General features: G+C 59.9%; 5 protein-coding genes across 16 annotated transcripts; 3 read left to right on the forward strand and 2 right to left on the reverse strand.

Annotated features, from left to right (window-relative positions):
• The first annotated feature begins 2328 nt into the window (after nucleotides 1-2328).
• METRN (meteorin, glial cell differentiation regulator) lies at nucleotides 2329-4944 on the forward strand. The gene is made up of 4 exons (XM_072942064.1): nucleotides 2329-2730; nucleotides 3012-3412; nucleotides 4358-4417; nucleotides 4494-4944. The coding sequence occupies exons 1-4, from the start codon at nucleotides 2633-2635 to the stop codon at nucleotides 4808-4810; spliced, it is 876 nt and encodes a 291-aa protein (XP_072798165.1). The 5' UTR covers nucleotides 2329-2632; the 3' UTR covers nucleotides 4811-4944.
• Nucleotides 4945-8272: 3328 nt separating this feature from the next.
• ANTKMT (adenine nucleotide translocase lysine methyltransferase) lies at nucleotides 8273-9810 on the forward strand. The gene is made up of 5 exons (XM_006204239.4): nucleotides 8273-8621; nucleotides 8845-8949; nucleotides 9043-9183; nucleotides 9392-9442; nucleotides 9557-9810. Exons 1-5 carry the CDS (start codon nucleotides 8460-8462, stop codon nucleotides 9776-9778), a joined length of 681 nt encoding a protein of 226 aa, XP_006204301.2. The 5' UTR covers nucleotides 8273-8459; the 3' UTR covers nucleotides 9779-9810.
• CCDC78 (coiled-coil domain containing 78) lies at nucleotides 9801-14026 on the reverse strand. 2 transcript variants are annotated; one of them, XM_072942330.1, is made up of 14 exons: nucleotides 13555-14026; nucleotides 13204-13323; nucleotides 13031-13117; nucleotides 12659-12811; nucleotides 12510-12566; nucleotides 12318-12385; nucleotides 12131-12209; nucleotides 11900-12025; nucleotides 11485-11672; nucleotides 11295-11418; nucleotides 11046-11134; nucleotides 10308-10374; nucleotides 10128-10228; nucleotides 9801-10015 (listed from the first exon to the last, which is right to left on the reverse strand). In XM_072942330.1, exons 1-14 carry the CDS (start codon nucleotides 13618-13620, stop codon nucleotides 9904-9906), a joined length of 1437 nt encoding a protein of 478 aa, XP_072798431.1. In that variant the 5' UTR covers nucleotides 13621-14026; the 3' UTR covers nucleotides 9801-9903. The 2 variants fall into 2 exon arrangements, with proteins under 2 accessions (XP_072798431.1, XP_072798430.1); XM_072942329.1 differs by lacking the exons at nucleotides 11046-11134; nucleotides 11295-11418.
• Nucleotides 14027-14305: 279 nt separating this feature from the next.
• Nucleotides 14306-17454, forward strand: HAGHL (hydroxyacylglutathione hydrolase like). 8 transcript variants are annotated; one of them, XM_072942339.1, is made up of 9 exons: nucleotides 14312-14460; nucleotides 14841-15064; nucleotides 15449-15513; nucleotides 15602-15719; nucleotides 15799-15907; nucleotides 15980-16083; nucleotides 16316-16414; nucleotides 16702-16781; nucleotides 17075-17454. In XM_072942339.1, the coding sequence occupies exons 2-9, from the start codon at nucleotides 14960-14962 to the stop codon at nucleotides 17241-17243; spliced, it is 849 nt and encodes a 282-aa protein (XP_072798440.1). In that variant the 5' UTR covers nucleotides 14312-14460; nucleotides 14841-14959; the 3' UTR covers nucleotides 17244-17454. The 8 variants fall into 8 exon arrangements, with proteins under 8 accessions (XP_072798437.1, XP_072798434.1, XP_072798442.1 ...); XM_072942338.1 differs by having other exon boundaries at nucleotides 14315-14460; nucleotides 16313-16414; XM_072942336.1 differs by having other exon boundaries at nucleotides 14306-14460; nucleotides 14881-15064; nucleotides 15799-16083; nucleotides 16313-16414.
• Nucleotides 17455-17501: 47 nt separating this feature from the next.
• CIAO3 (cytosolic iron-sulfur assembly component 3) lies at nucleotides 17502-24976 on the reverse strand. 4 transcript variants are annotated; one of them, XM_006204241.4, is made up of 11 exons: nucleotides 24850-24976; nucleotides 23734-23829; nucleotides 22070-22213; nucleotides 21637-21769; nucleotides 20963-21097; nucleotides 20596-20714; nucleotides 20291-20420; nucleotides 19809-19881; nucleotides 19193-19330; nucleotides 18606-18763; nucleotides 17502-18517 (listed from the first exon to the last, which is right to left on the reverse strand). In XM_006204241.4, the coding sequence occupies exons 1-11, from the start codon at nucleotides 24913-24915 to the stop codon at nucleotides 18279-18281; spliced, it is 1431 nt and encodes a 476-aa protein (XP_006204303.1). In that variant the 5' UTR covers nucleotides 24916-24976; the 3' UTR covers nucleotides 17502-18278. The 4 variants fall into 4 exon arrangements, with proteins under 4 accessions (XP_006204303.1, XP_015094681.1, XP_072798432.1 ...); XM_072942331.1 differs by having other exon boundaries at nucleotides 17503-18517; nucleotides 23734-23859; nucleotides 24850-24935; XM_072942332.1 differs by lacking the exon at nucleotides 24850-24976 and adding an exon at nucleotides 24511-24841 and having other exon boundaries at nucleotides 17503-18517.
• Between the last annotated feature and the right edge of the window lie 1378 nt (nucleotides 24977-26354).

Here is a 26354-nt window from a genome sequence, read left to right on the forward strand (position 1 = left end):
GGGCAATTAAGAGAACGTGACCTCTCTCTGGGCTTTCTCACCATTTCCTTAAGGGCTCTGTTTGCTGTCCCTTTGAAGCCAAGTTCAAACTCCTTGGTGGCTGCTGGGCCTGGGGCTGTCCCTGCCCACCTCCCACTGGCCACCTTTCCAGTCCCTGTTTTGCCCTAAGCTCCATCCAGGCCTTGGGCACTCTTCCTCCCAACCTGCCCGCCATTGACTCTGCTTGGCTTTTGTGTTATTCCCACAGGCCCTGGACCAGCCCAGCCCCTATCTTGGTCACGAGTGCTCCTGCCTGTGCCCTTCACCCTGTGGGGTTGCCTCCCCTATCCCAGGCACTGTTCAGGGAAGGGCTCACCTTGGACAGCTCCTTGTCCCAGCATCTCCTCCAGCCCCCTGCCAGGCCAGGACCTAGATTTTGAGTGAGGCCCATTTGGAGGGTCAGGGCACTGAAGGATCTGGAGGTGGGGGACTTTGAAGGAGCCTCTAAACTGAGCACAGACATCAGGAGGGGTTACCTGAGGTTTTGGATGTCAGTTGTCTATCCAAGCACTCACTCTCCAGGTGTTTACTGAGCACCTGCTGTATGTCTGCTCTTGCACCCACAGCAATTGAAGCCAGGTATGGTCTTCTAGGCTCCCTGTCCTTTGGGCAACAGACCTCTGATGGCCAACAACACTTGGTGCTTCCCTGGTGGGGCCAGGAGCTGTGAGAGACAGCCCTTGTCTGTGAGTGATAGCCTCACCAGTCCCCTTGAAGAAGCATCTGGGGCAGGAGGCAGGGGAAACCTGGTGTCAAAGGGCCAGCTCAGGGCCAGGCATGTGCCCATTCTGGACCAGGTTACCCTCAAGGAGCCGCTCCCTGGCACCAACCTACACAGGCCCATTCTCTGCCCATAGTTGGGAGGTGGAGGGTGAGGGTGGGTGAGCCAGGGGCCCAGGGCTGACTCCTCATACTGCCACAAGAGGGCGCCAGGAGCCCACTGTCAGCCTCAGAGACTGGGGCATGGGCAGTAACATCCTAGTGACTCCAGAAGTGGAACCCCCGCCCCTAGTCTCTGCTGGGACAGCTGACTGGGGTTCCCCCCTCCCTTCCTTCTACTGAGCCTCTTCTGCCTTCTCTGTGCCCAGCGCCAGGGCCTGTGTACCCCTTTTTATTTTTAATTGGGGAATATATACATAAGACTTATCATCTTAACCATTTTTAAGTACACAGGAGCGTTGACTCCATTCACATTCCCCTGCCCCTGGCACCCTCCATTCTACTTTTTCCCTATGAATTTGGCTATTTTAGGTCCTTTTGTGACTGGCTTATTTCACTGAAACCAATGTCTTCTAGGTTCTTCCATATGGTAATGTGTCAGAATTTCCCTTTTAAGGCTGAATTATATTCCACTGTGTGGATGGACCCCATTTTGTTTAGCATCATCCATCAATGGACACTTGGGTTGTGTCCTCCTTTGAGGGTTCTCACCCCATGTTGCCCAGGGCCAGGAGCCAGCTGAGCCCTGCAGGTACCTTGCCCCTCTTTGACCTGGAAGGGCCCTGGGGCCAGGGGAGGGGGATGTGGTACACTCAGTTTGGCAGTGCCTCCAATGCCTTACTTACCCTTAGTGCCATTTGCCCTTATCTGTCTGTATGCACTTCTGGTCCTTGGTAGCAGGAAGGCTGGGGTTGGGGAGACAGTGAGATAAAGACTTCACACCCACAGACAGCAGAGAGTCTTATGCTGGTCCCCGCAGATGCCAGCCAAAGCTCTCACTGACTCCCAAGGGTTCCAGTGCCCGGTTGGAGTCTTGGGTTTGTGCCTAAGGCCTCTATAATCTGACCCCAGGGTGTCACAGGCTGTTGGGAGCCCATCTACTGGGTTCACAGCTTTGCCAAGGCTGTCTATCTGCTCCTCCCCTCTGCCTGGAATTCCCTCCACTCTCCACCTGGCCAGCCACTCCCCACCTCCCTGGCCTCCACAATGACCCTAGGTGTAGGGGGAATCCTTTATGAGAGTAGGCCCCATTTCAGCTTGTCTCGATCTATTGGGGGCCTAATTCTGGGGCTCAGGGCTGTCCTTGCTCCTGCTTTTCCACAGTGCCTGCAGCCCCAGCGCCCTGGCCCCTCATCCCTGGTTTCAGTCACCCCCACCCCCTGCCCGCCGCGTGTGGCGAGTCACCAGGATTAGATTGGGGCCAGATGGGGGATGGAAGCCCAGGTCCTACTCTTGGGAAAAGACACCGGAGATGAATCCTCCTCCTCTAGAGGTTCCGTGGGCACCACCCCCACCCCGGCCAAGGGCTTGAAGGACGGTGGCCCAACCAGGACCCAAGATGGCATACAAGGCGAGGCTGGAGGTGAGGGGACTTCGAGGAGGCGACACGGAGCGTGTCCAGCCGCGGAGCCCCCTCCCCGGTGCTTCCTGGACTGCAGGCTGGTCCTCCCGCTCCTGAGAGCGCCGCTGTGATTGGCGGAAAGTTCGGGGGCCGCTGCGCGATTGGCCGCCTGGCCCGCCCCCCCCGCTCCCTGGAAGCTCCCAGGCGCCTCGCGGGGTGCGCGGCCGGCCGGCGCAGGCGGTGGGGCCTGTGCGGGGCCGGGGCCCGCGCCCCAGCTGCTCCCCACCGCGCCCCCGCGCGTCCCCGCGCGCCATGCCGCCCCCTGCGCTGCTCTACGCGCTTTGCTGCGGCCTCTTGGCCGTCGCCGCCCGCGCCGGCTACTCGGAGGACCGCTGCAGCTGGAGGGGCAGGTACGAGCCTCACTGGAAGCCCTCGCGGACTAACCCTCTGGGGCGGTGCGCACCCATTAGGAAGGAGCCGTGTCATCCGCTGTTTTGGATAGAACACTCCGACCCGGCACCGCACCGAATCCTTGCTCTCTCCCTCTGAGTCCCGGAACGCTGGGCCTCAGTTTCTTCTTCCATAAAGTGGACGCAGCTGTTGGTAGCTGCAGTGAGAGGGTGCATGGGGAGCAGGCTGGCTGGGTGGGGACGTCAACCGCCCTCCTCATCACCGCCCGTCCTGTCCGCAGCGGCCTGACCCAGGAGCCCGGCAGCGTGGGACAGCTGGCCCTGGCCTGTGCGGAGGGCGGGGTCGAGTGGCTGTACCCCGCCGGGGCGCTGCGCCTCACCCTAGGCGGCTCCGACCCCGGCGGGCGGCCGAGCATCGCCTGTCTGCGGCCGGCGCGGCCCTTCGCAGGAGCCCAAGTCTTCGCGGAGAGGGCGGGAGGCACTCTGGAGCTGCTCCTGGCCGAGGGCCTAGGCCCTGCCAGGGGCCGATGCGTGCGCTGGGGTCCTCGCGAGCACCGGGCCCTCTTCCTCCAGGCCACTCCACATCCCGATATCAGCCGCCGCGTGGCTTCCTTCCGCTTCGAACTGCGGGAGGACGGGCGTCCAGAACTGCCTCCGCAGGCTCAGGGCCTTGGTGCAGATGGTGAGTGCCAGTCCGAGTTGGAGACCGGTAGGAGTCATGGAGTCGCACCATGGCCGGGTGGAGTGAGAACGTGTCCTTCTTCCCCATTGCACAGAGGGAGAAACTGAGACCCCAGAGTGAAGCAGCCTATCAAAGGCACTCAGCTAGTGAGAAGCAGTGCCAGGGCAGGTGAGAGGGAGGAAATGAGGAAGGGGTGATCCCTCAGCCTGCTGCTTAGGGAGAGAGCTGGTAGGGGGCAGAATCCTGGAAGGGGAAGCCAGGCAGGGCTACCCAGGCCACTGGTCCCTGAGGAGTTCGGGGGAGGGGATGATGGGGGACAGAATCAAAGCCTCCGGCCAAAGATGTCCCGGGCTCCCTGGCCCAGCGGTGACCTCCCTCCCCTCCCCCAGCCCAAAACAACAGAAGTCCAGTGTGAGCCCAGTCACCATGGAGATGAAGCCCCGCCTCCTGGCAGGGCACCAGGTCCAGCTCTTTGCTCTCCTGGAGCTTGGAGCCTGACCTCACAGGGGATGGGGGTCTCTCTGTTCTGCCCCCTGACCTCAGAGCCCACCATAATCTCCTGCCACTGGGCTGGGCTGGTGTCCTTGGGCCCCAGGAGGCAGCCCTGGGAGACTAAGGGGTTATCGCCTGCTGGTGCCTACATGTGAGATGCTTGCACCCAGACACTTGAGCTCCAGGTCAGGGGGCTTTGTGCTGGCATGCTGGGCACAGCACCCAGGCCCATGTCTGTGTGTGCATGTTTCAGGCAGGCACAGGCCTGTGGTGTCACCTTGGGTACTAGGTGTCTTCAGGGTGTGCACACATGCTCTCTGGGATCTCCAGTTGCCATCAGGCCCTGACAGGGGTCTGGTAGCTTGCCCTCTCCCTCCTGTGTCCAGCTGGGGGAGGCCTTGGATGGTCCAGGAGAAGGCAGGGCCTCCACTCAAGACCTCCCCTGCATGCCAGGTGCCTGCAGACCCTGCAGTGATGCTGAGTTCCTTCTGGCTGCATGCACCAGTGACTTTGGTGAGTGCCCCTGCTGTGGGGAGAGCCTGGGGCCTGCCTTCCCCTGCATGCCACTGGCCAACATGTGTCCCCACAGTGATCCTCGGAACCATCCATGGGGTCACCCACGACACAGAGCTGCAGGAGTCCATTATCACCGTGGTGGCTGTCCGTGTCCTCCGCCAGACGCTGCCGCTATTCCGGGTAGGGGGCCCTGGGGCCCAGGTGCAGGCCTCCATTCGCACCCCACTGCGCTGTGGTGTCCGCCCTGGCCCTGGCACCTTCCTCTTCATGGGCTGGAGCCACTTTGGTGAGGCCTGGCTGGGCTGCGCCCCCCGCTTCCGGGAATTCAGCCGTGTCTATGCAGCTGCCCACACCAACCACCTCCACCCCTGTGAGGTGGTGCTGGACTGAGGGGCCTGGGAGCAGGACGCTGGGAAGGGGCTGGGAGGAGGGTGGAGGGATGCCTCCAGATGGCATCACGGTACCCACTGCTTCTGCTGTAACAGCAATAACCAATAAGAACACTGACTACATTCACCAATGGATATCGAGTGCTGGTGCCTGAGCCCAGCCCCGGGCCTGCCTCACTGCATTTTATCCTCCCATAGCCCTGGGGACTGCGCGATTCCTGCTCCACAGAGCCAGAGACTGAGGCTTGAGGGCAGTGGTGCTGTGTCTGAGGCCACCTATTCCCCAACCTGGCAAGGGGCTTCTGCTGGGTGGGAGGTGTGACTCACGTGAACCTCGGCTCTGCTGCTCCTGCCCCCAGTGCCAGTGCTTCCGCGGCTCAGAGCAGGAGTGGAGAAGTGGCCATAATTCCCCAGGTCTGAGGTGGCTGGGGTCCCTTGTAGGGGCAGGCAGGCGACACCACTCTCAACCTGCAAGGGAAGGGGTTGCAAACTGACGGGCAGCCGACTTCCCTGCATGGTCCGCTGCAAGCCTGGCAGAGTCATCCTGGCCCCATCCTGCCCTCCAGGAAGAATGGACCCCTCTGTCCTGAGGCCCTTGATACGTGCGGAGCATCCCAACGGCGGTAGGGTCTCCCCTGCGGGGTCCTGTTTGTTGCCCATTTCCGGCGGGCGGGGCCCACAATGGGGTCTCTAAGGACCGTTTCCCGCCACTGGTCCCATTGTTGCTACCTCTGCCTTTCTCCTCAGCCTCAGCCACATAAAGGGCCAGCCTGTTCTGGACAAAGCCAACAGCTCTAAGGCTGAAAGGCCCCAGGATGGGGGCGCATGTGGGACTACTGAACCCGAAATGAGTGGACTCTGCTGTCCCAGTCCCACAGCTCCTGGGAAGGAGGGCCACAGCTCAAGTCTTGGGGGGCACCTGTGAAGTGCCCCAGAAACCACTTTCCATCTCTACCTGGTGGCCTTCACTGGGGAAGCGTCTGTCATCTTTCAGGCAGGAACTGAGGCTGGGAGAGGAACATGGCTGTGCACAGCCCCCAGGCAGGGCTGCTTCTGCCAGATTTGGCTGATGTAGGTACTTCGTGTTGCCACACCCTGTGAGGACACTCAGTGTTACTCCAGTGGCTGCCTGGAGTTTCCGTGGGGCTGGCTATCTGAAGCGGCATTCGTGGGGCATGGCCTTTCACTTGGACTAGCTGCTTGCTGTGAGGACTGGTGAGAATTGTGGGTGGGAGCATAGTCACACTGGACAGCAGGCTTCCCTGGTTTCCTCCCACCTCCCACCACTCCTGAGGCTTCTTGCTGTGCCCTCTCACCTCCCCAAACTCCCATCCATGGCTTGCTCAGGGCTCAAGCACTAGACCTTTCTGTTGACATTCCTACATTCCCTCCTTGGAGAGCTGTACCAGCCTCCTGGCTGTAAATACCATCAATATGCTGATGACCCCACATGTGGATCTCCAGCCTGGACCTCTCTCCTGGACAGCAGACCTTTGTATCCCTGTTCTTCCCTCTCCCCCCACCAGGGAGTATCTCAGTAAAGGCCAGAGGGGGAGGAGGTGGGTGTACTCTCCCATCCCCCTCCTCCTCTCTGTCTTAGGAGGCTTTTGCACCTCACCCTTGACTCCTGCCCTGATTGTCTGGCCAGCTTCCCACAGCCTCTGGTTTGGACAGAGGCCTATGGCCACACTTGGTGGTCGCCGTGGCTTGCCTGTGGGACCATCTGTCCACAAAAACGTGGAGTAGCTGCTCTGGAGTGGGCCCTAGGCTGGACACTGGCCTCTACCCACCTGCCCCAGGAAGTGCCTCCTACTCACACACCTTCCTCCAGAGAAAAGTACTGGCTTTTCTCGTAAGGAGCAGGAAGCCTAAGTGGGTGCTGCCAGCAAGGCCAAGGGAGCACAAGGGTGTTCCTAGGAGGAACCTGGAAGGCTTGGGTGAGGGCTTCATGCCAGCGCTGGGGAGTGGCCAAGGTGAAAACGTGGGCATGCAGGCCGAGACTATGGGAACAGGTGCCTGTGGGGCACCTGCATGGCTTCTCTTGGTGTGTGCACTCACACAGGTGCACCCGAGTGCCCAGTGTCCAAAGGCGAGGAGCAGACATGCTGGTGAGGTACTTGTGGGTATACACACTGGGAAGTCTGGCTAGGTGTCTTCATCTAGTCAACCAGCCTTTATTGACTGTCTGCCAGATGCCAGGGGTTTGTATAGACACCAGGAATAATGCAAGGAAGAAAAGAGACAAGGGTGAGATGGCTGTGTAAGCACTCCACCAGCCTAGAGCCCAGTGCATGTCCTTCCTTTCTAGGGAGGGCCCAGTGATAGCCAGGAAGGAGACAGGATGTTCTGATCTCTGTGCGGTGGGTCAGCCGCCCTCCTCTCCAGTGCTCGGATCTTGGGAGCAGGGCACCTGGGTTTCCTGCAACAGGGGCACCTGTCCTTCAGGGCTGGTGGTAGCTGGGGCCAAGGGCAGGTAGGCGAGTGAGGCGGCCTGTACTTGAAGCGTGGGGGCAGTGGACTCTGGCGTGCCCACATTGTCTGAAGCACCTCTGTCAACCTTGGGGCTCCTGACCAGTGTGGGGAATGGCGGAGAAGTCCGGCCAGGGCCTGTGTGCAGACAAGCCTCTGTCACTCTTGGATGTTTGTCTTCAGAGTCTGCTGAGGAGGAGGTCCTGGCTCTGTCCCCGCACTTGCCTCTCCCTTTCCCAGGCTCTGCCAGGTCACCTCCAGGAACTCAAGTCTTTTCTGTGAGTGACCTTTTCTGGAGAAGGAAGGTGGTCTCTTCCTCCCAGCCGCCGGGCTGGGTCAGCTACCAGAGGGCCCCGCCCCTCACATCCGGCTCCCCTCCCACTATGCTCGGAGAGAGCCAACATCTGTCCGCTCGGTTGTGCTAAATTTCTCCTTGTAAGCCCCCTCGGCCCTGCCCCTCAGCCGAGCTCCAACTTCCACCGCCCCCGCGGACCCCAGCGCATCCTGTTTCCTGCGCACTCGGGCTAGTTGCCTTCAGCTGTGGGAGGGGCCCCTATGTCCTCCCCGCGACTGCTCCTGTGCTTGGCGGGTTATCTGGATGTGCAGGTCGGCGGAGACGCCCCTCTAAGCCGGTGAGCCGTTCCCCACTGGCTGACCGCTGCCCCAGGGCTCCAGCCACACTGCACTGGCCCCTTCACGGCCAGTCAGCAGGAGCCACAGCACCGCTTCTCTTGATCGTATCCCCGCGCTGGGATGTGCGGCCTCAGGGGTCCGCAGCGCCCGGGACAGGCCCATAGCAGCCGTCTGAGGAGTGGGCCAACGCGGCTGACTGCCGAGGGCTTCGGCCAGGAAGCAGTACGGCCAGAACCCGCAAGGGTCGCCCTGGACCCCAAGGCTCCAAGGCCGGGAACCCGCTGGAGGGTCCCTGGACTCGCGCGGAGAGTAAGGTGAACGGACCGGCAGCGCAGCCTCTACCAGCCGCTTCCGGCGTCTCGCCACGGCCTCTGCCCCGCCTCTTCCGGCGTCGGCGCCGGGGGCCCAGTAGGCGTAGGGCGGGAGAGGAAAGGCTTCCGGCTATAAAAAGGGCTTACCCCTCCAGCTCCCGGCCGGGGTGTGAGGGTCTCGGACCTGAGGTGGGGAGGGGCCTTGGGGCGTGACGACCCCGAGCCGCTGCCGCAGGCATGGAGCAGGATGACCCGGCTGAAGAGCTGACGGAGCTACGCGAGCGGCCGCTGGGCGCGTTGGCGCTGCTGCAGGTGGCGGCGGGCTCAGGCCTGGCCGCCTACGCCGTGTGGGCGCTGCTGCTGCAGCCGGGCTTCCGCCGCGTGCCGCTACGGCTGCAGGTGTGGTGCTGAGCTCGGGCCGGTGTGTTGGGGACATAGGGGCGTGACGGACCGGGGTGGGGGTGGTCTGGATTGAGATACTGAGCCTGGGTGTGAGGGGAGGGTGCTGCTGCCCAAGGGCCAGCCGGGTTGTGGGTTGGGCCGGACAGCGCGCTCTAAGAAAGGAAGCCTAGGAGGCGGCGCCTCACTTCTCCCTCACAGTCTTGCTCGCCTCCTTGCCCAGGTGCCCTATGTCGGTGCGAGTGCCCGGCAGGTGGAGCACGTGTTGTCGCTGCTGCGAGGCCGTCCTGGAAAGATGGTAGACCTGGGTTCTGGTGATGGCAGAATTGTAAGGACTTTGTGTGTTAGGGGGAGGTCCTTGCTGCCCCCGCCCATGGGTATACCTCCCCATCTCTTGGCCTGACGCTATCTGTGCCCTCAGGTGCTGGCTGCCCACAAGTGTGGTCTCCGCCCAGCTGTGGGCTACGAGCTGAACCCGTGGCTGGTGGGGCTGGCATGGCTGCATGCCTGGAGGGCAGGCTGTGCAGGCAGTGTCTGCTACCGCCGTGAAAATCTCTGGAAGGTAACCCGGGGAGTCCTAGATCCCCTCAGACCCCAGCCCTGATCTCCATTCTTTCAGTTCTGGCTTGGCTGCCCTGCTGACAGCCCCAGGTGCTTCTGCCTGAGCAGGCTGGAGCTGGGACTTGGAAGTTGCAGTGACCCCATACCCACCAGTTCTCTTCCTCTGGTGGGGCCCTATTCTCTGCTGGGGTGACCTCCTCTTCCTACAGGTGAGCCTGAGAGACTGCCACAACGTGTCTGTGTTCCTGGCTCCTAGCGTGGTAGGTCTGGGGTGTGCCAGCCCCATGGAGACTTAGGTCATCCCCAGTGTAGGTGCCGGCTAGGGGCAGCTGTGTTCCACCTGGCCCACCCCACCCTCCTGCTCTCTCCCACAGCTCCCACTGCTGGAGGACAAGCTGCAGGCGGAGCTGCCTGCAGGAGCCCGTGTGGTGTCAGGGCGCTTCCCCCTCCCCACCTGGCAGCCGGTGGCTGTGGTGGGTGAAGGCCTGGACCGTGTCTGGGCCTATGATGTCCATAGGGGTGGGCTAGCTGGGCAAGTTGCACCAGCACCCACTTCTGCTTCAGTACCTGGGTCCCCCAACTCTCAGTCTGGCTGACTGGACACAATAAAGATTTGGTTCCACTCTGATTCTTTTTGGGTGGAGTGATCTCCCAGGGCGGGGCCGTGGGGACGGCTTCATGCTGGCCATGGAGAGTTCTCGAAGTTTATCTGATGAACAGTTTAGCGGCTACGGGTCCTTGGGCGCTGGGGCTTGACTGGAGGTGTGGTCCCCACTTTCCAGGGATCCCCTGACCCCACCAGCTTCCTCAGCCTCAGGATCTCCTGCTTGTACCTGCTTAGAGAGAAACCAGGCTTAGTCACCAGCTGGTTGTGGACAAGCCCTGCCGCTAGTGCCCAGGACTTAGGCCCTCAGTCATATCCAATCCACCTTTCCTAAAGCCCACCTGCCCAGGTGCTGGTCCACGTACTCCTGTAGCTCAGAAAGTTGCTCCTCAGCCATTGTGGCCCGGACCAGCAGCTGTGCCCGCTCCCGTTCCAGTTCTGCCTGGCATGGGAAGGGGGTCATAAGCCATGAGCCTGGGCTCAGTGAGAAGAGAGGCCTCCAGCCAGGCCTTTCTCACTACCTGAGTGCCACGGGAGAAGTCCTGTAGCTTCTGGTTTATCTGGGCCCAGGATGCAGCTTCCAGGCCCCTGTGAGAGGAAGGGAATGGGTGGATGTGAGAGCTGGTGTAGGCCAGGTGCTGACCAGTGACCCTGCTCAAGTCAAGGCACCTAGATTTTTGAGGTGCCTGTTGGGAACAAGGTGGGAACAGCATAGACCTGCCTTCCCACTCTGGGCCCTGCCCAAGCCTTGGAGCCATCTATGCATGGGGGTCCGCTGGCCACTCGGACAGCTAAGCCACAAGGCCAGCTTGGACATTGAGGATGTTTATGGGAGGGGTCTCCCCTTATGCTGGGGATTTGTTTCCCAAAACCCTGGGAGGTGGGCTTGTACCAGCTTCTGCCCATCACACAATTGGGAACATGAAGGCCCAGAGGCAAAGGCTGTGGAGGTCACCAGGTAGCCTTGTCCTACGGCCAGGACCTCTGCCAGCCATCTCCCAACAGGTCTTCATCTTTGGGTCCTCTGAGTCTCAGCTGAAATTTCCTCATGGGCTCTCCCTGACCCTTCCATTCAAGGAGGACCCATCTTCACTGAGGCATTTTGGGTTTTCTGCGATTATTAGTGTCTCTTAAACAGACTGAGACCAGAGAGCACAGATGGGCCACATTGTTCACTGCTGCAATCAGAACCCACCCAGCAGTTAGAGCTGACAGAATAAATGAATGAGTCCCACCAGCACCCACACCAGGGTACTCACTGTGGCTCTAATGTGCCCCGCTGGGAGGTTTCACCTGGTACCTTCTGCGGAAACAAGAGCAGTGCTGTAAGTCTGCCGGGTTGTAAAGGCTGCTTGATAGGGTTTCTCAGTTGCTGAACAAGGCAGGCTGCTCAGAGGCCCTGGGGTTGGGGCTTTGCTGAGCCTGGAATGGGCCCTGGGATGAGTTGTGGGGCAATAGGGAGGGGTCACCTGGGCCTGGAGCTCCCGGAACTTTGTCTCCAGCCTAGCCTGGTCCTCCTGTGGGTGACCGAGCTTGGTGACCTCAGGCAGGGGCAGCGGCTCCAGGTCCAAGGTGGCTGCACCAAAGGTAGCCTTGGGGGCCCCATCGGGGTCTGCCAGTGCCTGCTGCACACTAAGCCATGCATCGGGTTATGTAGGGCCATCCTACCCCAGGTCCCTATATCAGGGAGGCACCCACCTGTGGGCGGCCAGCAGCTCCTCATGCCTACGGCTCAGATCTGCCAGGCGCTTGCGGTAGGCACGAGCAGCCTGGGCCAGCTGTTGCTCACGACTGTGGTATGCCGCCCGAATGTCTTCCAGAGTGGTCTCCAGGAATCTCCGAAGGACTGTGGCGTCAGGCGTCTGGCCTCCACCATCTGCATGCTCCTGGAGGGGAGAGGGTGGGGCTGGGGCGGGGCCACAGCTGGGGAGGGTGAGGCTTGGTTGGTCCCATGCCGCCCACCCCCCCAATTCCCTCCGAGGAGCTGGTCTGACAGTGTACTGGGCAGGCTTATAGTCTCCCACCAGGTCAGGTCTCCCAGAAGTGGTCTAGCACACCCAGGCCCAGAGGCTGCTCACCCACCCACCGTAGGGACACCCAGCCCAGGGCTCACAGTTACGACTTGGGCGCAGTGCTGCAGCCGAATGGTGTACTCTTCATTCAGCTTCTTGAGCTGCAGCTGTAGCCGGGCATTCTCCACCTCAGCCTGGCTGAGCTGGCCTTGGCAGGCTGACAACACCTGGGGGAGGAGGCGCCCCTGAACCCATGTCCCACAAGGTGGACCTTTGTTGAGCTTGTAGAACTCACACCCACCAGGTCTCAAACAAGCAGGCCTAGGCCTCACCATGGCTTGTGCAGCCAGTCGCTGCCCAGCTGTCCTGGCCTCCTCCCGGGCTCCCTGCAGCTGCTGGCCCAGGGCTGCCCTGCAGACATGGGTGAGGCTCAGCTGGGGAGGGCAGGGGACTCCCTCTGCTCCTTTGCTCACTGTGTCCTGCTGGGCACTCCCCATCCCAGGTGAGGCAGCCACTCACACATGCATCTCCAGTGCCTGCTGCTGAGCCCTTTGCTGCTCCAGCACCTGCTTTACTTCTCCCTGCAGCTGTGGCGTACACAAAGGCTGGCTGGATGAGACTCCAAGCTTTAGGTCCCCTGCACTCCCCCACCTCCACCCTGGGCTGGGAGAAACTTTGGCAGACTCCTGGGCTAGGTGGCTGTATACTCACGCTGTTCCCCAGCTTCTGCTGCTGCTTCTTAGGGGTCGGGATGTCCTTGGGCTGTGCCTGTACAAAAGAGCGAGTCTCAGCCTCACTGTGCTCCTGCTGGACCCCTGTTTGGCTTGCATGCAGCCAGGCCCTATGGTACTCATGGTGACCTGGTGTCTGTGGTGATCAGACTGTCCCTGCACCCAGGCCTTGCACCCGAGCTCCTGTGTCAGTGCCTGGCAGTGCCCTGCATTAGCCTCTGCTGGGGCTGCCTGCTCTCCGTGCAGCTCCAGCTCCAGTACCCGGCTCTCCAGCCACAGGACCTGCAGGGTAACCAAGTGCCAGGTCACCTGGGGCCAGTCATCATCTATCTGAGCATCCTCAGAAATACACAGTACACGCAGCACAGGTGGGGACTCACAGACACTGAGTGTGCACAGTCATATGGGGCACACCTGGACCCCTCCCAGTGCTGGACCCAGGTATGCACCCTCCCCCCAATGCCCTGAGGCTGGCACACATGGGCACACTTTAGTGCCCACCTCACTCTTCAGCTCAAAAATTTCAGCCTCGTGCTGCTCCTGTAGGCGATGGGTTCTGATCTGCAGGTCGACCATCTCCTTGCAGACCTGTGGGTGGCCGGGATGAGAGGTGGAGCCTGTGGGACCCTGTTGGTTCCCTTTCTCCTGCCAGCACCCCAGGACCCCATACCCACCTGCAGTCGCTGTTCCTCACTCAGCTCTAAATCTGAGGGAAGCTCTGTCTCAAGGCTGGTGGCCCAGGCTGGGGCACCCCCAGGGACTCCTGGCAGCCAGTCCTTGGCCCGTGGCAGAACCTGGGGAGGCACCACCACCCATCCCCCAGGTGCGTTTCAGGCCTGGGCTGTGGCCTCCACTCCCATGGAACCACCAGCCATCCACCCACACACTCAGCCTGGCTGAGCTGCATCAGTCTCTCCCACAGCCAGAATCAGGCCCAGGTCACGGGTACCTACACCCTTCCTGACTTCTGAGGGGACAGGGAGAACCCCGGACCCCAGAAGCAGCAGTGTCCTGGGAGGACTCACATTTTCAATGGCCCGAGACGGGGCCCCTGGCCTGGGAATTGAGGCTGAGGCTGCTGCATGCTCCATAGGCAAAAGGGACAACCACCAGCCCCAAGCCTACTGCCACTTCGCCTACTGGTGTGTTGCTGCAACACGGTGGCTTGTGTTGCCAAGGCTTTTGTTGTTCCCAGGAGACTACCGGGGCCCCGCCCGCCAGGGCAGGCAGGACAATTCAGTGGTTGAAGAGGTGGGTGCAAACTGTCAGCTTTTTCCATATTTGGCCACCCTTTCTTTCTTGCTTCCTTTTCCTCAACGAGGAAACGCAGACCAGCACCCGTCTTCATCCGGGGAGCACACAGAGCCAAGAGCGCAGAGCGCATAGCAGCGCTCAGCATGGGGAGTTGTGGAACAGCGCACATTGGAATGGAGCTGTCGCTGCTGTTTATGTTCTCAAGCAGGGCGCCTTGCCCTACGATGTACGTTCATACACTAACTAGGCCCCTTCCGGTGCTGGCTGAGCGCTGGGACAGGCAGGCGAGCAAAGTGGACATATCCCTGCACCCCTAGCCTGACGGAAATAGGCGCAGACGTCCCAACGTGGGGCCCGGTGATTCGATAGAACGGGTTCAGTCGGTTGCCAGAAGGGCTTCGCGGAGGAGGCGCCGTAGCGCCGGACGTGCGCGCAGTCCCTTTGAGCACGCGTGCACTCCCTCTCGCGCACGCGCATTCCCTGAACCGCGCTCGGGGTCCCGACGCGCGCGGGCTCCAGGCCGGCCCCGCAGGAGGGCGCCTCGGGGGAGCAGGCCGTTGGGGGCGGCCGCGCAGAGCGGCGCACTCCGTCCAGGTCCCGTGACCGGCGTCCAAGGCCCGCCTATGTCAGGCTGTCCTTCAGACAGTCCGCGCGACAGGCTGGCGTAGCCGGTGGGGGTGAGTGGGCGGCCAGGGAAGGACGCGGGCAGGGACCGGGGTCGCACTGCCTCGGGAGGGGCCCTGGGAGAGATGGGGCCTGAAGGGATCGGGGTATTGGGGGCGGAGCGAGAGAGGAGCTGGTCCAGGGTCGCGCTGCGGCGGGAGGACGCCTTGGGAGGGGGCGGGGCCTGGGAAGCAGGCGGGTCCTACTGGGGCAGCGGCCTGGCTGGGGACAAGCGCGGGGAGAGGGCGTGGCTCGGCGGGGGGCGGGCCCTGATGTGGGCGGGACTTTGAGGAGGGATTGGGAGCGGCAGGTCAATTTAAGGCTGGAGCATGGAATTCCACACCACTCCTCCCGGAAGTCCGAGAGTAGGGAACAGGGCTATTTTTTTTTTTAGCCCCCAGCGTGTATGTGGAGCTGACTCTTCCCGGGCACAGCCCTCCCTAGGGTCTGGAGAGCGTAGCCCCATTCTGAGGAAGAGGCTCAGGAGGCGCGAGGTGGCTGAGCTCTGCGACCATGAAGGTCAAAGTCATCCCTGTGCTTGAGGACAACTACATGTATCTGGTCATCGAGGAGCACACGCGGGAGGCTGTGGCCGTGGACGTGTCCGTGCCCAAAAGGGTGAGGGCAGGCTTTGGGCGGCAGTAGCACCACTCTGAGCCTAGGAATCGTAGGTCGTAACCGCCAGTCTGTGCTTGAAGAGGCTCCCCCGACCACACTGCTGGGAGCACTCTTCCCCTATTCTTTGATCTCAGGTTATTTGGTGTTTAGGACTTTTCTGATTATCCTGGGTCTCCTATGAGGTTAGAGCCTTCTCTGGCCTCCTCTTTTCCCTTCGTTTGGTGCCTGTGCCATATACACCAGGTGCTCAGTAATTAACTGCTGAATCGCCCCTACCCACAACCCCATCCTGGCCTGCTTGGGGCACTGTGCAGCCAATCCTGGCTCCCAAACACAGGCAGCCACCTGGACCATCCGTATCTCCTTAACTCCTGTCCCTTTCAGCTGCTGGAGATCGTAGGCCGGGAGGGGGTATCACTGACCACCGTGCTGACCACCCACCACCACTGGTGAGCACCGTCTGGGCGGGCTGAGGCACGAGGGTGTCACCCCAATCCTACCCCAACCACACGTGATTATACTTCTACGCATCTGCAGGGACCACGCTCGTGGCAACGCGGAGCTGGTGAGACTGCAGCCTGGGCTGGTGGTGCTGGGCGCGGACGAGCGCATCTGTGCACTGACCCGCAGGCTGGTGCATGGCGAGGAGCTGCAGGTAAGTGGGCACCTGGGAGGCGCGGGGAGAACACCCTGGGCTCAACTGCCTCACAGGCCTGCCTGCCTCTCTGCTGTAGTTTGGAGCCATCCATGTGCGCTGCCTCCTAACCCCAGGCCACACCTCCGGCCACATGAGCTACTTCCTTTGGGAAGACGAGTGTCTGGACCCACCTGCTGTTTTCTCAGGTTCGCACTGCCCTGCGCCCACCTGCCCCACCTTGTCCCCTTCCACCTTCTCTGACCTGGCCAACTCTCCAGGGGATGCACTGTCCGTGGCCGGCTGTGGCTCACGCCTGGAAAGCACAGCTCAGCAGATGTACCAGAGCTTGGTGGAGACCCTGGGCACCCTGCCCCCTGAGACAGTGAGCAGCCTGTCCCTTACCCTCACGGGGCCCAGCCTCTCACATAACCCGCGTACTCTGCACCTGCCTTGTGCTGGGGTTCGGAATGAGTGCTGGCCAGTTGAAGGAGTGGGCGGGCCAGGTGTGGGGGGAGGGGTACAGGGGTGTGTGGAGGGGCCAGAGGGGTGAGTGCCTCTGCTCACCTCTGCCTGCGGTGGTGCTGTGCACCTCAAGTGCCTCCTTTCTCCAGAAGGTGTTCTGTGGTCATGAGCACACGCTGGGCAATCTCGAGTTTGCACAAAAAGTGGAGCCCTGCAACGATCACGTGAGGGCCAAGCTGTCCTGGGCCAAGGTGTGGGGACTCCTCCCCTCTTGATTGCAAGGCTGGAGGGTGGGGCAGGAGTGGGTCCAGGAAGGGCATTGCTGGGGGAGTCAGCCATGGGCATGCTGCCAGCCAAAGCTCCCACTGGTGAAGGGAGGGGTTGGTGGCCTTGGGTAGGGAACTGGGCAGCCTCTAGGATTGGCCCACGAGTGCCTGCCCTCAGGGTCTAGCCTCCAGCCCCGAGGCTGGGGGTGAGCTGGGTCAAGCTGCCTGGAACTGCCAGATAAGGCTGTGACAAGGGCCTGTGGTCATTCCAGAAGAGGGATGAGGATGACGTGCCCACGGTGCCGTCGACCCTGGGCGAGGAACTTCTATATAACCCCTTCCTGAGGGTGGCGTGAGTACTGGCCAGCATCCCGGGCCTTCCTGTGGGGCAAGCTGGGGAGCACGTGGCAAGGCCTATGCCTGTGTGTCTCGGGAGGACCTCTGCCCTCTCCAGGGGCCGTGCTGCAGGACAGGCTGGCACAGGGCCGGACTGTTATCCTCTGGGCCTCCCTGGCAGTCTGGGACACTGAGGGAGGTGCTGGGGGATCGGTTATTTGGCTGTCTGGCACCAGGGAGAGGCTGCTCTTTAAGTGCCCTCTGCCTAGCAGTTCTCTGGAAGCCCCCATGGTGCCCCTCTCCCTGCAGAGAGGAGCCTGTGCGCAAGTTCACAGGGAAGGTGGCCCCAGCCGAGGTCCTGGAAGTGCTCTGCAGGGAGCGCGCGAGCTTTGAGAGGGCAGCTGAGCCGCTGCAGCCACAGGCCCGGGCACTCCTCGCACTGCAGTGGGGGCTTCTGAGCACGCCCCAACAGAAGTGAGCCCTGCACGGGCCAGGCCACACGTCCCTCCTCTCTCAACCTGTCTCAACCCTGCCCAGCCTCAGAGGGTGGGCATTCTGGCACTTCCTGGCGGTGGACACCCAGACCCCTCTCTGGGCTACAGTGAGTTCCAAGACCTGGATGTTTGGGAGGCAGCCTACTGGGGTGCACTGGGCTCCTGAACTTATGAATAAAGCTGTGAAAGGCCTTTCTTGATGGTGGCAGACACTCTTGGAGAGAAGCAGTTTTCAGATAGAGTTCCCTTTACTAGAGATGAGCTCCTTGGGGGCAAGCTTGGCTGGCTGAACCCAATTGGCCCACCCCCTGCCCTATACGTGGGGATCCAGCTGTGGACATAGGACTCAGCCTGAAAGACCACTAAGGCCTGACACTAACAGAGCCTGCCTCCCACAAGGACTCAGCCCCCAAAATGCAGGTTCTCAGGCCCCAGAGGCCACAGCTTTGTAGAACACCTGGTTCTAGATGGGGGTCAGGGGGACCCACGCCCAGGTAGGGTGTCATGGACCAGGTGCCTGTCTCCAGCCAGTGTTCTCTGCTGCCCAGTGTGGCAGAGTTCCCCCGCTCTGCTGTGAGCTCAACCAACTGGGCAGGTTCAGCTTGTTACCACCCTCCATATCCCAACTTGGACTGACTCTGGAAGTGAGGGATGAGGAACCCCCTCTTGCTCTGCCTTAAGCTCCCCATGGGACTAGCTGAAACCCTCACAGCTCAGGCCACCACAGCCAGGAGCCAGAGCACTGATCTGGGCTCCAGGCCCATAGAGAGGTTCAGAAGTTGGTGAAACCTCCAGGCCCCTGCAGTGCAGAGTCCAGGTGAGTGCAGGCTGGAGGTCACCTTTACTGACTGTGGGTCCTGAATCCCATTTCTATGTGGGTTCCAATGTCCCCGTAGCTCACCCAGCATTTTCAGGGCAAGCCCTGGGGTCTTGGAGTGACTTCCCTGCTGGAGACTCCACATGTCTTGCTGGGAATCCTGGTACTGGCTGCGGTGGGCCCGGCAGACACTGGAGGCCTCCTACCACCTGATGCTAAGGCCAGAGCCAGCCTTCTCCACTGCGTGGTAGCTTGTGTGCAGCAGGCGGCTGGCCCTCTCTGAGCCCTCACCCTGCAGCCAGTGCCCATACAGCTCCTGGATCCCGGGCGCTTCCTCTGGCACCTCTGTCCTGACCATGCTGTACAGCCTCTCAACCTGCTGCAGAAGCTCCTTGCCAGGCCTGTCGGGAGCCTTGAGCTGGCCTCCGCCATTCAAGCAGCCTGTGGCAGGGAAGGACAGGCAAGAGTATGGTCATGGGAAGGGCATCGTCACCTGGGGGTCCCAGAGGGCCCCACCCTGTCTGCGCACCTGCGGGGCAGGCCATGACCTCCACGTAGTGGTATGGGCAGCGCCCCCTCTTGAGTTTCTGCACCAGGTTCTGGATGTTGCGGAAGCCATAGGCCACAGCAAAGTGCAGCAGGACCTGACCCTCCCTCTCCAGAGTCACTTCCTGCAGGTCCTTGTTCCTGGGGGAGCACAGACCCGGTTGTCCACACAGTGTGCCCAGTCCCTCCTGGGTGGGGACAGTGACAGAGGAGGGTAGAAAACTCACTTCCACGAGCTGGGCAGGTGACCTTACACCCAGCCTTGGTTTCCTGGTCTGACATGGAGGCCCCAGCCCTCCCACCGAGGACATGGGGACACACCCTGTGCCAGGAACACTGTCCTGCCACCACGGGCTACTCAGGGCCCTGGACCACCATGCTGTGGGTAAGGACATCGACTCCTACGATGAGGAGACTGAGGACTAGAGACTTTGGCCCTTTCATGTGAGCTTCCTGGTGCCCCAAGGTCCACGCCAAGCCCACCCTGATATCCTCCTCCATGCCTACTGCAGTGAGGGGACCTGGAGCTCCAGCTGCCCCGTTCCCCAAGCTCCAGCTTTTGCCACTGACCTCAGGGGTCTGTAGGTGACCTCAGTCACGTGGATTCCAAAGAGCTCCTGGGCTGCATGCCGGAACACGTGCTCCAGGTAGCCCCCCGAGCCCCCACCCCGATGGCTGGTGGGCTCCTGGGGGGACACGCTGCTGTACCTGGGGAGGAGGGCATGGCCTCAGGTGGTACTGGGGCTGCTGTCTGCTGAGGCTTCTGGGTAACCTCTGTCTCTCAGGTTTGAGAGCATTTGCTAAGTGGAAAATGAGTCATGGACCACAGGGGCTTTGTGGCCCTGTCAGGAGGCAGCTCATGGGGAAAGGCCTGTCCCCTCCATCATGTCACCTGTTCTGGGGAGCTGAGACCTGTATGAAGTTGGGGTCAGCTCTGATGACTATCAGCCAATTGTCCACAGGCCTGTCTCATGAACTCAACTGTCTCTGTGGACACCAAGACATACCACGGGGCAGAAGCAAAACCAATCAGAAAGGAGCCATGGCAGAGAAGGCAGGAAGGGACAGTGCCTAGCCCCACATTGTCACATCTCCTGCCCACCAGGACACCCATGACCCTAACATCTTGAGCACCCTGATGCTGGAAATACTTCCTGCCCCTCCACCGTGACAGGTGGTAACTTACAGACTGTCCAGGGGAGCTGGCTCCAGGTCTGACAGTGAGACTCCTTCCTCTTCCAGCAGCTTCAAAACTTCTCCTGTGATGAAACCACAGAACACGCTCTTCAGCTGAATCTCAAGGAAAACAAGAGTCAGTTCAAGAACACCCACATCACCTGCATCCACAGCAATCTGTGACCTGGACACAGAGGCCACGTGTCCACCCCTGGCTCGTGGGTAGAGGCTGAACTCAGCCACAGAGGTGGATGCACCGTCCCCAGGGCGCCTCACAGTGCACCTGGAGGTGGGCAGGGCACTGTGTCCCTGGAGGGCAACCATCCCTCAAGCTATCTGGCTGCCGGAAGGGTGTTCATTTCTCTGCCTTTTAAGCACTTGAGAGCCTGTGAGGCTGCTCAACTCAGAGATGGGGTGACCGACGTGAGCCAGAGGAGCTGTGCCAGGGCCTGCGCTGGGGACACAGCACCAGCTGGGCTCAGGGATCTGCACCTGTTGTGATGACACAATCCACATCGCGCGACTGGTGTTCCTGGCTGAAAAAGTCGGGTCTGGAAGCTTCCAGCTTTTTGTCGTAGCAGGGCATCACCGTCACGTGGTAGATCTTGTCGGGGGTCAAACGCTGCATGGAGAAACGTTGACTGTGGAGCAGCTGCCCAACCCAGGCAGCAAAGAGGCCAGGCTGAGGCAGGGGTGACGGCACAGGCACAGCAGGGAACACAGTTTGGCGTGTGGGTCCATGAACTCACTTTTAAGGAAACAACACAGACTCTCAACAGCAGCAGGGTTCCCGTTACCTGTTGCTGGGCGAAGAAGTCCTTGACCAGGGAGCCCATGACCTGCTGCGGGGACCGGGCAGTGCTAATGTAAGGGAGGAGGAAGCTCCCATGGGTCTTCTCGGCGTAGCAGATCCAGCCTGAGGCCGACATGGGGAGCACATGGGGCTGTGACGTGAAGGTTCTGGGGGTAGACACACTTGCACAAGGAGTCAGGGTCCCCGAGGAATGGCCCCACTCTGCTGTCCCTGTCACGTCTCTAGCATCCCTGCAATCACCCCTCAGGGAACTGAAGTGACTACAGGTGACTCTCGGGCTCCTCCCACCCCCCCAGCACTCCCGTCGCCCACATCCAGGTGTCAACATCCTGTCCCCAGTGCGCACACACCTGGGCAGGCGGAAGTCAGCACAGGCAAGGCCTGCTTGGAGTCCGCCTGTTCTCGGAATCGCTGCACAAACTCTCGCTGGCTCTCAAGGAGACTGAAGTTCCGTGAGAAGGCGGTATCAAACACGTAGTGTGCCCCTGGAAGGAGAGCACCACTTCACCTCTAAGAAGGACACCCGGAGTGTGAGGTGCTGCCAACCATGCCCCCCAGGAGTGTCACAGGACCCGCTGGCATTGTGGCCAGCCTGGATTCCTTGGGGCTCACCTCCTCTGAGCTCAGTGGCCACCAGGACCAGGCCATACCCTACACGGTGTCCAGGACAGCAGCCTATGCCACAGCCTCCCCACACTCTCCCAGCCAGCTCCCGGCATAAAGAGGTCAACCAACCTTTATTTTTTTCTGAGCCAGAACCCAGCTCAGACCTGGGAAATGCTCCTTGATGGTGATAATTTTTAAAAAACACAAGGAGGGAGTGAATTCCAGACTCGCAAAAGTGCAACATCAGAATTCAGACGGTTTTCTCTTAAAAGGCACTGCTCTCAATCATCAAAACTTTAAGCTAAAGTCAACTTTAAATAGGGTTTCTGATACGTTTAGGTCCAAAGACCAGAGGTGTGAAGACCGCCCCCTGAGCCTTGTGTCCAAGCTGGAGTGCTCCCCAAGGTTCAGCACCCACCTATTTTTTTAAAGAATGCAGTTAATTTCCTGGCAGTGTCTGTAGGATTTAGCTGGAATCTCGCAGCCAATGATGCTCTGGACTGGGGTGAGACCGAGATGACAACCAGCCTCTGGTGACCAGGTGCCGCTATCTGCAAAGCAAGGGACATGCCACTCACTCTGTGTGTTTTACAGACTCCCAGTGGGCCAGGGCTAGCAAGACCAGACCCTAACTCAATCAAGGCATGTCATTTTTGTGTACACAGAGAACCTAACATTTAGGGCTAGCACCTCAACAATGGAATACTGACCAGTAATTCACTGAGATCCCACTGATGAGACTTAAAGATGCCAAGAGTCACCAGGAGATGAGCTGCTCAGACAACACGAGCAAGCGAGGCTGGGGCTGATGTCGGGTTATAGTAGAGTCCTGAGGACCACCTACCGCTTACCTCATTAGCACCTAGAACCTTCCGCAGCTCCTCGTGGCTCTGCTGAGTGATGAGCACGGTCTCTGCCGAGGTGACACAGCCACTACATGCCAGGCAGTCATCCAACGAGATCTTGGCCTTCTCCAGCCTCCTAGTCCCTCCGTCCTGGAAGCAAGAGAACTCGGTATACCAAGGGCCCTGCTGCATGAAGACATGAAGCGGTGGAGCTCAGGGTAACGGAACCCACAGGAAACCTTCATTCTCTGGCTCACAACACAGCAGCTGAATGGCTTTATGTGCCCACTAAAATTTTAGAAATTAAATATTTATTACAGAAATATTTATATACATTCTAGATTTTCATAGTAGCACCAAATTCTAACTTTGGTACAAACTTGGCTGGCATGTCAGAATCACACTAAGGAGGCCTCAAGCATTAAATCTACAGAGAAGCAGCTGGCTGGTCACAGAGGTCTTGGAGGGTCGTTGGTCCCCAGGCTGTACTCATGGGGCTGTGGAGACAGGAAAATGCCAAAGGCCAGGCTCTAAGAGGAGGAGGAGAAAGGCCAGGGTGGAGATGAAGGAAGAAAGGACACAATGACGAGGAGGGGGCAAAGACAGGAGATGGTGGGAGCTTGTGCCCTGCTGGGCTGTGACCGCCAAATGTTGGCACTTGGAGGAGTGTGGAGTGCAAGAGGGACACGAGGGGCACTCACATCAGACTCAGCCAGACAGTTCCAGTACTTGGTGTTCAAGGCCTCCAGGCTGACATGCAGCAACTCTTCTTAGATGCAAGTGATCCCAGCAAAACCCCTTTACTCCCGCTTCACACGCAGGAAAGATCTGAGCCAGGGCCAGGTGAGCTTCAGGGGCCCAGAATGTGACCTAAGGGCTGAAGGAGACTAGAACTCCCTTCCAGCCCAGCTCACTAGGCCTCACTATGCACCTAAGCCACAACTTGAGTTCAATGCCTTTTCCCAATTGGATGGGCCTGAAGGGCCAGACTGTGACGCTGTGCTGAGCAGGAGGCTGGTGTGCTTCTGACTTCTCTCCAGATCAACCACTGCTGCCCTGAAGCAGGGCTCACTGGCACTCTCACCTACCCTGGGTCTCCGTGCTGTGCCAGGATTGGGTGGGACCCATGGTGTGCTGTTGGGTCACCCTCCTGGACTAAGTAGACAGTGGCTCTTTCCCCATGACCTTGGGATCCCACTGTCTGGCCCCACCATGAGCCATCCTGTGGCTCTTCCCTGCTTGGGAGGGGTCCCTGGGCCGGTGAGCCTGGTGCCTGTGGTCCATGTGATGGCAATGGATGTTCTTGAGAATTCAGATGGCTAAGAGTTGGGGTAAATTTTAGCACTGATAGATTAGGATCTTATCATTGTTAAATCACACAGGAAGTAGGTATTCATTAAGAACAAGTGACCTGGACTAGAAAATCTCACACAATTAGAATTCAGAGAGAGAGGGAGAGAAACATGGGAACTGCCATCTCTGCTCCATGTTCAGCCTCTGTTCTCCTTCCCCACCATCCCTGAGGGTTCCAATCTCTCCCAGCCTCCCTGGCAGTCAATGAATTTGACTAGTGAGAAAAGACTGGTGAGAGGTGGAGGGTCCCATGGTCACTGCACTTGTCATCAGATGGAGCAACAAAATGTGTTTCAATCACCTGAGCTGGAACTCACCTGACTGACTTGGAAGTAACTCCCATCATCCTCGATGTGGATCTTGGCCATGCCGCTTCCTGGCCTCTTATCCACTTTCATGGGCTTGATGCAGTCCTACACCAGTAAGAGATCGCAAACGGGGACCTGAGTGTGCAAAGGTTCCAGAGGAAGAGGGGCAGCCTGATGGCCACACCACTGCTGCGAGGGACAAAGGCTCTGCCCCGATTCCTGTCTTCCTGCAGCAGAAGCAGTCTTGGCAGTGTGGCTACTTACCCTACTTACATTCACACCCCACCTACACTAAGGGTCACTCTGCAGGTCACAGTCAGATGGAGGCAGCGCTAAGTGGGTCTGCACGCCAACCTGTCTGCAGACAGCCAACTCCGACCCTTCACCCTTCCTCAGTGTCAACAGGTGGCATGGCACTGCACAGAGGACCAGTGGCCAGTGTTTCACTGGCTACTGAGAGGAAGCCAAGGGGTCAGAAGGAAAGTTTTGCTTGGAGGTCACCTCCCAGCCCAGTTCCTGGAAGAAAGTTCCTTTCTCTCCCTACCTCCTTAAGTTCCCGCTGTCTCTCTCAGCACTTGGAGAACCTCCCTGGCCATCGCATTCCCAAAGACGACCAGCCCCAGGAAGCCTTGGCGGGAGGCCTGTCTTCTCCCTGCTGCGATGCTCTGGTGCGGTGCTCCAGCTCCGCCCCCTCTTTCTGGGACTCCTTAACTATGGCCCTCAGAGCCCTGGTTCTGGATGGCTGGTAGCAATCGATAAGCAGGTACACCAGATAAAGGCGGCCACCTTTCAAGTGCAGCTATCCCGTTCCCTTTAAGAGTAAGCTCTGCTTTACTCCTCGAAGGCGACACCGACGACACCTCCCTTGCCCTCGCAGCTGGGTGGGGCCGTCCCATCCTGCTCACACGCAAGAAGCCGGCCAGAGAAGCCTGGTAGGGTCTCCCCGGCCCCACTCCTGAGTTCGCCACCCCAGCTAGGTGACTCCTGTTGCCATGCCCGCCATGGAAGCGGACGCGGTCGCCCCGGGGCTGCGCGGCCCAACAGCCCGGCTTCCGAGCCCCTCTCTCAGGGGAGACACTGCGGTGGGGGACCTCCCCGCGCACGACCGCCGCCCGGCCCGCCCACCTGAGATGGCGCGATGAAGTCGTCGAGGTCCGTCAGCTGCAGCGCCCCGCTGAAGGGCGACGCCATGGCGCCACACTGCCGCCGACTTCCGCACACAGGGGTCGCCAAACGTCGCGAAACGGTGAGGTGGTTCCGCCACGCTGCCGGAAAGCGCCAGTGCGGCGCATGCGCATCAGGCCCCGGGACTGGGTTCCGGTGCGGCGCGCGTCTCCTGCTGGCGGGCCCGGGAGCCTCTCACTTTCCCCGCCGTAAGGGCGGAGGGGCGGCAGGGCGGCGGGAAAGGGAGGCGCCTCCTGGGCGGTCCCGGGCTCACCTGACGATCAGGTGTGCGGCTCCGGCATCTCCGCTTCGGGAGCTTGCAGAAGTAGTCCCGGGCGCAGCCCAAGAACCCAGAAGGGCCCCAGGAACACAGGGGCGCCCAGTTCTGTTGAAGAGGGAAGAAAATGAGAGTGACAGGGATGAGGAAAAGTTCCTCCCAAGGCTGCAACCTAGTGCAGAGCCCAGAATTCTGGGGGAGGTGGGGAGAGTCTGTGGTTATTTCGGGGACCAGCCTGAGAAAACTTCATTTCCTGTATGATTTCATAACCTGAGACAGGACTGCTGCCTGCTGGACTCAATTCTCGAGTCATCATATACATTTAATGACCACTTCTTATTGCGGCATTCCAGAAAACTCCAGTGGTGGAGTCTGGCACATCTCCAGGCCCCACTTCGGCCTAACCCTGAAGGTGCCCTGGTAGGCTCAGCCCCAGAATACTGGCTAGGCACAATCTCACATTCTAGGGGGCCCATCCCAGCCTATGCTCTTCTTGTGGTTCTTGTCCTCTCCTTGACTCTACCTGGTAACGCTCCACCTGCTTAGGGGTTAACTGTGGGGTTAACTGAGGCCCACCAGCTGGCACCTGCAGGTGTTCCTCCTGGCTTCCAGGACAGAAACTTCCTTCTCAGCAGCGAGAGGGGCTTTCCCCAGAGGCTGTGTCTGGTGGGCTTCCAAGCCCAGCACCCCCTATCCTGGCAATATCTGACCAAGGTCTGGGATACAATGCCTGGAATCTCAACGATCTCACTCATTATTAGAACCAGACAAGTACAAAAAGAACTTAGTTTCACTGAAATGCCCTGGGGGAGGTTTACAAAATACGTGTGAGAATAGCAAGTGCTGTTGGGATTTGGGGGCAGGATGAGGGTTGGTTAGGCTGGGGTAGTGGAGAGGGTTTACAGCAGAAAGGGCTCTGGTTCAGGTTGGAGGTTCTTCTAATGCTGGAGGGGGAGAACCTGATGTGTAGATATGTAGAGTGGTTTCAGTCTTCGTTTCCCAAGAACCAGTGGAGCAAAGGTAGGGGCTAGACAAAAGGTGGAAACAGCCCATGTCCATCAGTAGATGCGGATAAAGGAATGTGGTCTATACACATGATGGACTATCATTCAGCTATAGAAGGATGAAGAATGGACACGCTATAATGTAGATGCACCCTGAAGGCACGATGTTCAGCGAGAGAAGCCAG

The sequence above is a fragment of the Vicugna pacos genome, chromosome 18 (assembly GCF_048564905.1).
Source record: "Vicugna pacos chromosome 18, VicPac4, whole genome shotgun sequence".
Classification (NCBI taxonomy): domain Eukaryota; kingdom Metazoa; phylum Chordata; class Mammalia; order Artiodactyla; family Camelidae; genus Vicugna; species Vicugna pacos.